This window comes from Propithecus coquereli, unplaced genomic scaffold (genome assembly GCF_000956105.1).
Source record: "Propithecus coquereli isolate 6110/MARCELLA unplaced genomic scaffold, Pcoq_1.0 Scaffold465, whole genome shotgun sequence".
Lineage (NCBI taxonomy): Eukaryota > Metazoa > Chordata > Mammalia > Primates > Indriidae > Propithecus > Propithecus coquereli.
In genome coordinates, this window is record NW_012150452.1 from 579804 (window position 1) to 594676 (window position 14873).

At 34.5% G+C, this 14873-nt stretch overlaps 1 protein-coding gene across 1 annotated transcript in view; it reads left to right on the forward strand.

Annotated features, from left to right (window-relative positions):
- Positions 1-14873, forward strand: part of LOC105819029 (cadherin-10-like) — a 139798-nt gene that overhangs the window by 110389 nt on the left and 14536 nt on the right. The window contains exon 3 of the mRNA XM_012655184.1: positions 13592-13808. Within this exon, the coding sequence (XP_012510638.1) occupies positions 13592-13808 (217 nt within the window). The remainder of the gene's footprint in view (positions 1-13591; positions 13809-14873) is intronic.

Consider the following 14873-nt stretch of genomic DNA (forward strand, 5'->3'; position numbering starts at 1 on the left):
CATAAACATATGTGCACACATATAATTGGAGAATAATGCAATATGATTAGTGTTACAATTATCTAAATCATAAAATGATAAACTCTTTTAGGTATAAGGGGATCAAGAAACATAAAATTATTTAAAACCATTTCTTAAATAAATAAGAATTTTCCAGGTAGAAAGAAACAAGGGAGCATTGAAAGGAAGAGAGATTTTTTGTTAGGGAAAACAGAATGAATAAAGGCAGCCTACAGTGGAATGTGTGTAATTTGTTTCAAAGAGCGATTATGAGAGATAAGGTCATGAGAGATGAGGCAGTGTTAGCATCATGAAGAAAGTTGGCTACAAAGATAAAATGCTACATAAATCATCTAAGAAATCATTGTTTTGTAGAGCATCAGGCACAGTTCCTCATTTTGACTAATTTTGGTAGTAATGAAGCACTTGGATAGGAAGAGCAAGTGTTGATAAGAGTCTGAACTAGTGTTGAGTAAAGGAGGGATTTGAGATATATTTCAGACAGGACTTAGTAACTAGGTCGATAAAAGTTTTGAGGGATAAAAGGTAAGAATATCAATAAAAAGATACTTTCCAGCTTTCTACCAGAAGCATTCGTTTGAAGAAAGAGACAGGGATTTCAATTTGAATTGAACATCTTGAGTTGAGAAGCCTGCAGAAAGATGGTGTAACTATCTAGTAGCTGATGAAATGCACTATGTCAATCTGAGGTGCATAGATGACATATTAGTGAAAATAGACATGTACGACCTCAATGAGACTAAATGTTTAGTGACAGAACCTGAGAAAATAAGTAATTTTCCATGTGTAATGAAATATATAATTCTCTAAGAGAAATCATGTACATGGAAATTATACAGAAACCCACTTGAAACATTCCAGGTATTCCAGTGGAAAGTTGCCTTGGAGTAAACTATTAGGCATTTTGCATTAATGGGTTTGATTCAAAGTCCCTCTATATTATAATATCCTCTAGAACTGTGATCCCCCACCCCTGGGCTATGGACCGTTAGGAAGCAGGCCACAGACCAGGAGGTAGGTGATGGGTGAGCAAGTGAAGCTTCACCTGTATTTATTTATAGCTGCTCCCATTGCTTGCACCAGGGCATAAGCTCCGTCCGTCTCCTGTCAGATTGGCAGCAGCATTAGATTCTCTTAGGAGTGTGAACCCTACTATAAACTGCACATGTGAGGGATCTAGTTTGGGTGCTCCTTATGAGAATCTAGTGCCTGATGATCTGAGATGGAGCTGGGGCAGTGACGGGGAGTGGCTGCAAATGCAGATTATCATTAGCAGAGAGGTTTGAATGCACAATAAATGTAATGAGCTTGAATCATCCCAAAACCATCCCCTCCCTCCCCCGTCCCCATCCGTGGAAAAATTGTCTTCCATGAAATGGGTCCCTGGTGCCTAAAGGTTGGGGACCACTGCTCTAGAACAACTTGGACGATACTCCTGAGTAGGTATAGAGATAGAAATACAGATGTAAAACTACCTATGCTAACAAATTAGGCTGTTGTTATAGAATTTCAGTACATCTACAATTTCAGGCTAGACACATTGTAAAGAGACTGAATACTTGGTACAAAGCAATACATTTTTAAATGACTAATTGAAAGTTTATTTTAACCTCCCCCAATCCTCTATGCTTTTTTATGTTTGCACACATTGCAATTGTGTGTATCTAGTGATGCCAATTAACGTGGAGACGGTTTCAAAGAAATGTATCAGGATGGATTCCCAGGACTCTGGGGATCAATGGTAGTTTCCCTAAAAGCTCTGTCATGTCGCTTTCTTCAGCAGCACGAACAGGAAACCAAGATAGTGCGCAACATCTCGCTTTGCTCTAATTTAACTTAAATGCCCAAAGCTAAGTTGGTGATCATGTCTCCAGTGCTCACAAATTTGGGTTGCTGTCTTTCCTCTGGTAAGAGTCTTCAATTCCAAAGCCTCAGTAGTTGTTCAGTCTCTGGTGTGACTTTCAACTCTCCTCTGCTTTCTCCTAAATGCCCATTTAGCATTGCATAATTTCCTTAACTACTCTGCCATTCCCTCCAAGGAGCTGTATCTTGTTTTTAATTTCTTCCTGTTAAGCTCATTAAAAAACATCTTTTAAACATTATACAATGGAATGGTTTATAAACATGCATAACTGCCTCGTTTTTTCTTAAAGCAAGTATTGTTCGAGATTATTATGCAGCATAGAGATGTTACGATATGATTATACACAAAGCAAACAAAAAAATTAAGCTAATGTTAAATTATTTCATTGATTCATATATGTGGGTGTCTTTTTTATCTCAACTCTGAAAAAGTGGAGAGTTCTTATGTAAATGTGAATAGCAACAAGAGTAGAGAACAAAGGATAAAAACAAATTATATCTCTTTGAACCTTATTGTCTTTTCCCACAAAACAAAACAGCAGCTATTTGTTGCTAAGCTCAAGACCTGGAGGTAAGCAGTTTGCCTTTGTCACCCTCCCAGTTGATTTCTGGCATCTCTTTTGTTCTAATTAAGGAAGTCACTTTGTCACATCTGTTATCTCATCTATCTTGTATCTTTCTTCCAAAGTCTCTTTCTCACATTGAGCCATCAATTATTCCTAATTCTAGTGTACAAATCAGCAGTGTTCTTAATATTTAAGTGCATGGTGCTGTTGATCAAATTTTTGATAGAACATGTGACCAGGAATACCGGTCTTGAATATTGAAAAACCGGACATACATCAAAAAATGGTTTGAAATCTTTAATAATGACAATACAGTTTTTGTGTGAGGTCGTTAATAGCAATTTGAACGTGCACTTATTTCAGTAGCCATATGTATTTTGCTCAATCCTTAGGAAGTCTTTGCAATATTACCTTCTAGATTTGTACCTGCTCAATATAACTTTCTGTGTGTGATGTGTTATGGTAGTTACCTCTCTCCTCCTCATGTTTACTCCTTTCTGCCTAAGTGGATAACCAATCTAAGAACATACTCACCAGAAAGAAATATTTATCTGCCCTAAACATTAAAGGAGAAGCAGATGATTCAATCTGACACCTGGGAATGAATTTAAAACAACTATAAATTAGAATTGATAGGAAAGCATATCTCATAATTAAAGCTCCACCAACTGTAAGATAAAAAATAAGGAGCATGCAAATAGGTGCCTTTAAGGACAAACGAAACTTAAGCTGGGTGACAAGCACTCCTTTGCTTTTGTCAGTGCTTGCATAACAATCTATGCCTCTTTCTAGTCCCCTGGCTACTGTTCCCCCTATATGGCAAACACCCTTGGAGGGAAAACTTGCTGGCTCTCAACTAAAGTAATTTCAGTTTGCTTGACAAACTAGGATACTTGTATTCAACAGACCAGTCTTGGAAATAAATTAAAAAGTGCAAATGAATCACTCTTTCATACATTTAAAATATAGAAATATACTTTTGAATTTTGAAATAGACCTAATAAATCTTGCCCGGAAAAAGACTTCTGAGCATAAACATAATTCTGGAGAAAGCATCATCAAATTATGTAGGTAGGGTACTGAATAGAAATTTGTTGGGGAAAAAAGAAATTTGTTGAATAAATTAATTACTGAAGTTGTCATGTAATCGATTTTTGTTTTAGGGAAAATAAACATATACATGTGCATGTATGCTTTAGGAAAAAGAAACATATGCATTCACACACACATCGCTCACCTGTATTCTTTCTGACAAATTACTGTGGAAGAGAACTGATAGATAATCAATGTGATTATATTGTATCATCAATAAAATTACAAAATTTAGGCTCATTATATTGTCAACCAATGGAGCAGGATCACTTTTCTGTTTAAGTCTTGAAGGTACTAAAAATTAACATGAATCACAATAATCCTAATCAAAATGAAATACACCTTGTAATGAACATTGTCTCATTATAGGATTGTATCAATCATAATAAAATGAAATAATAAACAATTTGGGATACTTTACCCGAACTACAATGGCAAGTTCAAAGCAGACAGATTTTCAGAATCTAAGTATGTGCCTACGAATACAAATCAAGCAATCTCAAAGTCCAAGCTAAAAATTAAAAAAGGGTGAAAAAATTCCCAGAGACAATACGGCAAGACTCACACTGAAATCTATGTGACAGTAAAATTAATGGGACAAAGAAACATTTTTTCTTTTGTTCTCTTTCTCTCTCTCTCCCTCCTCTCTCTCTCTCTCTCTCTCTCTTTCTTTCTGTCTCTCTCTATCTCTCTCTGTTAAGAGAAGATCATGGAAACTTTTTATCATAACCTGATCATTTATAATATCATCAGGATACCTTTTATTAATAATTTAATTTTTTGGAAATAGTTTTTACTAAAGTAGTAAGTGTGTGTATGTGTGCATGTGTGTGCGTGTGTGTGTGTGTGTGTAAAAATAAGCCACCCTTTCCATTCTAATCATCACAGAAAATAACTTTAAAAAGATACTCTTTTCGGTTCTTCTAGGATTCAGCTACAACTCTCAATAATATCTCCTTGCTCTTTATTGAGATATTTTTATATATTACCTACGGACTTCCTTTCATGATTAATGAAAATGGAGCTCAGTTATACCTCATTCTATTCTCTCCAAATATAATTATGCCACTTTTTTTCTAGTTTTCTCTGTTGTTTATCCTTGCAAATTTAAATACTATGAAATGCTATGAAAGTTTTTGTTTCATTTTGTTTTTTGTTTTCTTAAAATATTCAACATTGTCAGTCTCCCCCTCTGGCTTTCTGTCTCAAGAGCACTCTCACTGCAGCACCAAGTATATATAAGATTTTTTTATTGTCTAAAAAAAAAACCTGATTTTTTAAAGTGTGATTTTCAAAATGCTTAGCCATTAATTGTGTAAAAATTAGATCTTGTGTGCCCAGATTTATAATAAAGCATACCTACCCCAGCTTGCAAAGCTCAAAGAGAAAAAGGCAGACATTTTATTTCCCATGTAATTATTTTAAACTGTTGAATATTATAGATATCCTTTAGTAATTATATTTTCAAAGTATTATAGGCTTGTGCTTTTCATGTGCTGTGTGTACAGCTGCTCAAAATTTATTAGTAGGCCGTTTACAGCTTTGAGCTTCAACTTGACAGACCCAAAGATGCAATCCTAGAGTCCTGAGTATTCTTGTTCCAACATGGGCTTGCTAATGTCTGTTGTCAAGAAAACCTGCCACCCCAGACATTTCTTTCCTTTTTTTCCCTCATTTTGGATACCTAGTTTTCTGGCATCTCATGTATTTCTACATCTTAATTTAGGCTTTTATTTTCCTGGCATATATTATTCACTAGCTTCCTTAAAAAAGTCCAAAGGCACTTTGCTGAATCTAAAACTATGTTCATTGAGTTATCACACTTGATTAATATGGTGGCTGCAGAGAGTATTCAAAATTCAAAATAATTTTGTCATCAAAGTTTGATGACATTGCTCGATAATGCCCAGTACCTTAGAACGTGACCTTATTTGGAAATAGGGTCTTTACAGAGAAAATCAAGTTAAAATGAGTGTATTGGCATCAAGGCCTTAATACAATATGAATGGTGTCTTTATAAAAAGGAGCAGTTAAGACACAGAGATCGACATGCTGAGAGGGAAGGTGATGTGAACACACGGGGAGAATGTGGCAATTTAACTGAAGTTACGAATCTATAAGCCAAGGAACGCCAAGGATTGCCAGCAAACTCAAGGAGCTGGAAGAGGCAAGGAAGGAGGGTTCCTAGACTAATCAAGGAGAGCATTGCCTTTTCAGACTTCTAGCCTGTAAAACTGTGAGACAATAAATATCTATGGTTATGGACCACATAGTTTTTAGTACTTTGTTACAGCAGCCCTAGAAAACTAATACATTTCTGACAGTCATTGGGCCAAATTCAACAGGTATGAGCTCTGCATAGTAGTTTCTCTTATACCACTTACTTTTAACACTTGGTTTTGACAGTCCAAATTTTTGTTAATGTAGTAGGCATAAGTATTATAACATAATGGCATTAATTTTCATTTACTTGGTTAAGATCCGGTAAGTTTCTTTCTGTTTATTTATCTTCCTTGTTTCCTCCAATATAAATTGTTTCCTATTCACAACCTTGACCTATTTTTCTACTAGCTTATCTGTCTTTTCATGTGGATCTTAAGACTACTACATTTGTTAGTATGTGTCTTGAAAGTACCTTCTCTTTATCTATAACATTTCACTTTTTCTACATTGTCTTTTATTTATAGAAGGTTTTGAGTATAGATTGATTTTCTTGTTTTAGAAATCCTTTTCTAACTAAAGATAATTAAAATATTGACTTAAATTTTCTTTTAAATCCATTTAAATGTTTGGAAACAATTCTTTATGAGTTTAGGATTACTAAGGAAAACCAAAAAGACACAAACTGAGAATTTTTAACTAAAATTTTATATGTGTGAGAAAAAATAAAAGGAGTCCCTTGTAGGATAAAGCTGGAAATTTCCACATTCTCTCATGTAGGTTAAAGCGGCCTTTGGCAGTAAAATAATTTTATTAATATGCAGATATGACTCAGTATTTTGCAGTTAATGTATTATTTTGAGACATGCCAAGAAAAGGGGAAAAACTTATAATATTCATTGGAAAGGGAGAACTTGTGATCTTCGAGGCAGAGAAAACTGCAACACTCTGGCAGAGCTGAATTTGTCTTCCTTGGGAAATTTCAAAAGCTTATTTATAAAGAGCATGGATAAAGTATTGCATTAAAATATTACAGATCTATTAGTTTTCTAAAACTATCATCTATCCACATATGTACATATCCACATATATCTATATATATATAAATATGTATACATGTATTAGATATACATATGTATATATGTGTGTGTATGTATATGTCTCTGTTTCCAACAAGCATTTGGGATATTGTTCTATAGCTTAAGGTAGCTGGCTCCATCATTCCCCTTAGCTTTAGCAGCTAAGTATTTACAAATATATTTTCACTGGACTATGATATGCTTTTCCAGAGCTTTTAATGTCCCTCGCTTTTGTAAAAGGCACAAGCGAGGGAGAAAGGAATGAGGAGAGGCAGCCAAGAAGAACCGTTCCAGGTAGGATAAACTCGGAGATTTTCTTGTCGGTGTGTAGATTCTCCCTCAAGTCATGTTGATCCATCGCTCCATCTGTTGTGGATGCTGCAGTGTCGTCTCTCCCTCCTAGCAATGACAGTTGCCTGCGTCTGCAAAAATATAGGTTATCTGAGCCCAGTCTCTGAATCTAAAATACTGCTGGGGCGGCTTTCATCCAGATTCCCCTTACACCTAGTGCAAAGCTCTTCAGTTCTAGTTAACTGTGGAGTCTGTTTGCTGCTTGAGTACCCACTTTGTGGATAACCTGAACTTTGGTCTCTGTCCTTCTTGCCTCAAGAGGCCATAAAAATAAAGGTCACTTTTGTGAAAATGGCAAATATCATCAGGCCGAAGGGCACTTTAGTTTTCCATTTACTTCTCTAGGTTCTCATTTCCCTTCAATTTGGGGATTGAGTTTCTACCTTCATATATCTATGTCTGTCTCTACCTATAATCCATAAATATTAATTGTTTTCCAGATAAAATGTTGAACTAAATTATCTAGCTTGCATTTCCAGAAACCAAACTTGTTTTACTGTGTTTTAATTAACTAAATTATTACTCTCTTACTGAGGATCAAATTTTCTGAATTTTGGCCAATGGAAGCAAGTTGATTGGTTTCTTTGTACTTTTCTATGATCCCATTAATCTTTGATACCTAACTTAATTTCTGCCTGAAAAAGAAATCCTAATCTGACATTTCCTTCAATTTTTCAGACTTAGAAACAGCAAATCTCCAAGACAATAGAGTTTATATTAGAGTAAAAACACTGGTGCTGGTGACCACTGTTTGGGTACTAGGGTTTTCTTTCATGCCAACAGAATGGAGTTCTAGGCCTTTTTCAGCAACAATGAGTAAAATAAAAATGTACAACTACTTTACAAATATGAATTTATAAATCAAGATATCTGTAATCATTTCTAATAGTATAATGTTCCTATTTAAATACTATTATTCTATTCCTATAGAGAATTTTCTCTTATGCTGAAAAGTCTTAAATGCTAACATTATAAATCATAGCAGTCAAAATTCCTTTCGCAGGATATATATATTTTATTTCTAAATAAACATCAATTAACATGCTAAAAGATAATAACTTACCATTATTTAAATTTTTATATTAAAGACATAATTAGATTTAAAAAATACAAATAGTTATCTTCCTTTTGGATTTTTGACATATTTACACATTGTAAAGCAAGAGTTATAGTTTCTTTGATTTTTGTATATTGTACTATATTAAAAATTATGGTTCTTTCTCCAGTAAAATAAACCAGGACTGCTTGGAAACATAGTTGATTTTAGGGCTTGAACAGAAAAAACAGATGAAGGTGGAACATTTTGTGATGCCAGAAATTAAGGAAGTATGCTTAAAAAAATGATGAAAGCATGTTGAAAAGGCACCAACGCCACCCTGAAAAATCACCCCATGGCTGAATCTGGAAGAATTTACAGAAAACAAATAACCGTAGTAATGGATTGTAATACATAGAATAAAATAAATGTCTTTGAATCTATACCGATATAAGTAAATAATAAATAAAAATAAATGGGAGATAAGGGGCAGTTTTTTATTACAGAAGAATTCCAAATAATAAATGTGGAACTGAATGGAGAAAATTGAAACTCACCATTAGTAAACCACAGTATTAATTATTGTAGGCAAGATCACCAATTGATGCTAAAATTAGTCAGCAGATTTTTTTCTTTTCTTTTCTTTTTTTTTTTTTTTGAGACAAGTTTTTAGTCACTCAGGCTGGGGTGCAGTGGCAAGATCATAGGTCATTGCAGCCTCAAACTCCTGTGCTCGGGTGATCTTCCTGCCTCAGCCTCCCAAGTAGCTGGGACTACAGGCATGCACCACCATATGCAGCTAATTTTTAATTTTTTGGTAGAGACAGGGTCTTGCTATGTTGCTCAGGCTGGTCTCGAGCTCCTGGGCTGACATGATCCTCCTGCCTCAGCCACCCAAAGTGAGCCATTGCACCCAGCCTAGTGGGCAAATTTTTAAGCAGAGATAGGATATTTGCATAAACTCCAAGTATTTCCCTCAAGATATGTATTAATTGTGAAGAAAAAATGAGTAACTTAATAATGGAGAAAACTGGCAGAAACACTTTAAGCAAGTGAGCAAGGTTAATATCATTAGTCATAAAACATATCAGCATGACATACTCCCTGATATGATATGATATGATACACTGAGAAGAAACCACTTCCGTGATATCCTTGACAAAAATGTGTAACCTTAAATAATCATGAGAAAACACCAGGCAGACTCCAACTGAAAGGCATTCTACAAAATCACTTGACCAGAATTCTTCAAAAGGATCAAGGTCATGGAAGACAAAAAGAAAAAGAAGAAAGAGCTCTCACTGAAGGAGAGTAAAGAGACATGGCAATCAAATGCAAAGTGACATCTCTGGAAAAGAATGACTTTAATGGAAAAGCTGGTGAAATTTGAACAACATCAAGAATTTAGTTAATAGTAAAGTGATTAGAATGTGATTGCCATGCACTAAACTTTATAAATGTGATTGTGAATTAAAAGTAAAACACTAATTTACTGAATGTTACACATTTACATATGGTAGACCCTGAATTTTGACCAACATTATATGATCACTGAATTCTTCTTGTCTGCTTTTTGTATCTGGGGCATACTGATCTCATATAATGAGTTAGGAAAGAGTCCCACCTTTTGTTTTTTCCAGAAGACTTTACAGAGTATTAGAATTTTCTACTTTATGAATGTTCCTTGAAAACTATTCCAGCTAACTGTTTGTATTTGGAAGGAGAGGGTAGAACATTTTAAATCATGCTTTATTTCCTCTTTAGTAGGTATTGGTATATTTTTAATGATTTTTAAGAATCGGTCAGTACAGCTAAATATTCTATTTTATTGGTCTATGTGTTCATAATATTCTCTAACCTTCTCAATCTTGATATTATCTGCAGTTACATTATTTTTTTGTTAAATTCTTAATACTGCTCTTTGCCTTTTCCATCCTTTCCATAAACAATCTTGCCAGATATATGCTCATATTGTGAGCTCTTAGGAAAAGAAAGAAACTTTTTTGGCATTTTTATTTTCTTTTTGGTGTATTTGTTTTCAACTTCATTAATTTCTGTCATTTTTATTATCTCCTTTTATTCTTTGGCTGTGGCATTATAATGTCTTTCTTTTCTAGTTTCCTATGTTTAATGCTTAGCTCATTGATTTTAGCATCTCTTTCTTTATATATAAGCACATCAGATTATAAACTATCTTCTCGACTTAGTATCATTTTCTCTGCACCACGTTTTAATTTCTTTTCATTACTTTTTCAGTGGTAGGTGTTTTGTGACTTTTATTGTCTTCAAGTTTGTTACCTTTTAAAAACCATATGGAGTTATTTTTAATTTTCTTCTTTTTACATCTTCAAAAATATAAGGATTGAGTCTATCTTTTGTGTATTAAACTCTAACTTAATTTTAGCATGCTCAGATTTAGTAGATAGTGGTTTATCAAAATTAATTCAAACTTGCCTAATAACTTAGTGCTTGCTCGAGTTGAGTTAAATGCTTCACGCCTGCTTTAAAAGAATTTATATTCTCTAGATGGTACATTCAAGTTTTATATACATATTATCATATTATATGCATATTCATATATGTATATCATTCTATACATATTAATAAAATCATTCACATTCTGTCTTGTTACATATTCTATACATTTATAATTTTTTGTCTGGTTAATTGATCATTAATTTAAAAAGCATCAGTATGGCTCCTTTCCATATATGCTCTAGATTTGAGAATAAATAATAATGGTACTGAAGATTTTATCGGAAACCAGATTTTATGTGACTTTATAAACAAAATGAAATCAAGCACTTAACATTAATAATAAGTGCTTTCAGTGGGGCAATAATATCATTTTTTGCTAAGGAGTAACAAATCAACTTATTGAGGTGCTGTTTCTATAAAATTTAGCTTGTTTTTTAGAGACAGGGTCTTGCTCTATTGCCCAAGCTGGAGTGCAGTGGCAGGATCATAGCTCACTGCAGCCTCAAAACTCCCGGGCTCAAGCGATCCTCCTGCCCTCAGCCTACCGAGTAGCTGGGACTACAGGAGCTTGCCATCCTGCCCACTTTTTTTTCTTTTCTTTGTTTGTTTTTGTTTTTGTTTGTTTTTTCTGTAAAGGTAGGGTCTCACTATGTTGTTCAGGCTGGTCTTGAACCCTTGGGCTCAAGGGATTCTCTCACTGTGGCCTGCCAAAGTGCTGGGATTACAGGCACGAACCACTGCGCCTGACCTAAAATTTAATTTTTTAAAGAAAGTTCTTGCAGTAAGCAGGCTAGAGTTATGCTGTTCTGTGGTAGAATCACAGGGAAATAGGACTATATCAAAAAGAAGAGTATGCGGTTGCCAGGCAGACTTGTGTGGGAAATCTTTCATAAGGAGAGAAAATGTATTTGAGGTAAGAAAAGCATGTTGGAAAAATCCAAAAGAGACCAATGCTAGCAGGGAGACTGACAGGATGGAAGTGCTAAATTATGAAGGACCGGCCTATGGATGTTTTATTTCATCTTGTGTGCAATGGAAGCAATCAAAGACTTTTGAAGCACTGAGCAATTATTGATAAAATTAATGTTTTCAACAGGATAATATGCCTGCAGTGTGGACTAAGAGTATCTAAGAATTGATTGTATTTGGCCAAGCACAGGAGCTAGTAGATGACTTAGGAACCTTCTATCCAATATACAACATACAAATAATTTATCCACTATACAAATACTTATATAGTGGGTACTACACTCAAAGGAATGCAACGGGAACATAGTGGTAACAAAACACAATCTTTTTTCTATTGCCTGTTTTCTATTACACTCTTATGGTACATACAAATGAATAAGGAGATAACATAATGCCTAGCAATGGCACATGATAGGAACAGTGATTGGGAGCACTTTTCTCATTAAGGTAATTTTCAGTTAGGTTATTACTGAAAGCTTCTGAGGAGGTCCCAGTTGAACAGGAACTTGAAGGTAGCAAAAAAGGGAACCATTGGAATATCCGGGGGACAGGTATTCCAAGGAGAAGAATCAACAAAAGCAAAGAGAGCCAATAAGACAGTAGCAAAGGAATGAGTTGAGAGTTGCTTTCAATAGTGTATTACCAGAGATAGAGCAAAAGACGTAGAAAAATACGGGCTAAGAGATCAATTGTAGTATGATGGAAACTGAGTTCTAATGATGTCTCTTAGGAAATGACTTCCACAACTGAGTGGATGCACATGCCTACCTGCATGTGTGTCAGGGATGTCACAACAAAGTCCCACAGACCTGGTGGCTTAAACAACAGAAATTTATTTTCTCACAGGTCTAGGGGCTAAACTTCTGAAAACAAGGTATCTTATTTCTTCTGAAGCCTCTCTCCTTGGCCCCTAAAACCTTCAGCCCTTTAGAATACAATGCCACTTTCTCAGATTTGGTAAGCTGAATTATAATTATATGAGGGTAATGAGGAAGGAATTTTATGGGAGAGAAATGACATGAGAAAATATATAAAGTGATGTAAGAAATTAAGTTTTGACCAGAAAGCTCCAAAAGGTCCAGTTTGGTGCAAATCTTTCACAGAAGTGACTAAAAGCAAAATACAATAGGAAAAATATACTCAGGCAAGATCATGACTAGCTAAGAGGTTTAGACTTTATTGTGTATACTAAGGAGAATTACTTAAGGTTTATTAGCAAGAAGCTGCTATAATCAGAAGTGTGCTTCAGGTCGATTAATCCGTCAGAAATGTGTAGTTTATGATCAGGTGCTAAAACATAAATCTTGTTAGCACTTCTAGGTACATCAAGGGCTTAGATAAATTCTTGTTTTGTTCTGTAATGAAGGGAAATTTGTCAGAATTTAGCGTTTTTGCTCTGACACTGTGAAGGACATCTTTTATTTCTCCCATACACTATCCTTTGTTTCTGCTGTCACAAACAGAAATAGGATTCCTACCCATAATGGCTGATTTCATGGGATTTTGTAATGTTCTGCTCTACAACTGAAATAAATAACTAAATGTAGCGTAATAAAAACAATTAAATAGAAACATTCACGGTATATGCTGTGGTTTGTTGTGATTGTATAAACACACATAGGTACACATGATACTATTAGGGGTTGGTTGTCATTATTCATAACAATGCACAGACCAAAGCTCCCAAAGTCACACTTTTCCTGTTCCTAGACCTTACTTTAATGTTATCATATTATGTATATTCAACACTTGAACTAGTCCACGTTTAATGTAGAGTTTAAGATTTGTGATATTCTTTTTTTTATTTATTTCAGCATATTATGGGGGTACAGATGTTTAGGTTATGTATGTTGCCCTTGCCCCCCCGTGATATTCTTTCATATACATTTTTACTTTTGAATTTCTATTGAGAAATCTGTCTATACCTATCTCTCTCTCTCTCTCTCTGTCTCTGTTCTTTTCTTTATACTTTACAGACACTATCCATCTTCGGGTTCTTGAATCGTCCCCAGTTGGCACAGCCATTGGAAGTGTAAAAGCAACTGATGCTGACACTGGGAAAAATGCTGAAGTAGAATACCGAATTATTGATGGCGACGGAACTGACATGTTTGACATCATAACTGAGAAGGACACACAGGAAGGCATCATAACTGTGAAAAAGGTGCACAGCATCAGTACAAATCAGCATCTGTGTGTTTTAAGAGTAGAGGTGTCATTATGTACTATTCACTCATGCATTATCCATTAAGAAATGTCACCGTTATATTCAAAAACATAATTTTTATTGTGCAAAAATAAGAACATAAAGCCAAAGAGCTCCTTAAACATTTTGACCACTGTTTTTGTTGGTTGAAACATGAAATCTGAGATTTGACAAAATTTAAAAGGGAAGTTAATATATGTGTGATTATATTGCAGAGTTATGTTAATAAAAGGTGATCGTAATAGCATTGTTTAGTTAAAAAATATAGTTAATAGCTAATAATGGCAATATATATCATCACAGTGCATAGAAAGTGCCAAGCCATCTATCCAGATGTGTGAATCAATAATTAGAGTTACTAATAAAAGGGATGGCATAGATTGGAACATAATTTAATTATTCACATTTTCCCTTCTGCTATATAAATTAAAATTTTCTGCTAGCATATGCTCAGTGATACAATTTAAAGGTAACTAGTTTTTTACTGTAGAGTCAGTTTAGTACCATCAATATGAGATAACAATAAGGCACAGTAAAATTTAGGTTTCAGTGAAATGTCATACACAAAGTAATCACTGAGCCACTGATCAATAATAAAACTATCCTGAGATTCTCTTGCAAGGCACAAGGGACATAACCAACTGTTATTAAATGGACAGTGACCAGCAAATGGCAAAGCAGCTGCCTTGTTTTTCATGACCAGGTAGCAACGGTAATGCAAATAGAATCTGGTACTTCTCAGAATAAAAAAGAAGATTGAGGGAATTTGAGCCAACAATGTCTTTCACCTGTTAGCAAAGCATATTTTTTAAAGTGAGTGAGAGGTGAGGTACTTGATTTTATACTTGTGAAAGTTAAACTATATCAATATTTAAGGTCCTGTTTTTGTTTCATAATATAACCTAATTACCATACTACTATCAACATTTGTATCTTTTCTAATTACATGAGGTTTTCCTTATCTTGAATGTTTCATATAACTGTTGAAAGTTTTATATTAGTCTTCAAAATTTCATAGTTTATATAATACTATAAGCCTATTACATTGACTG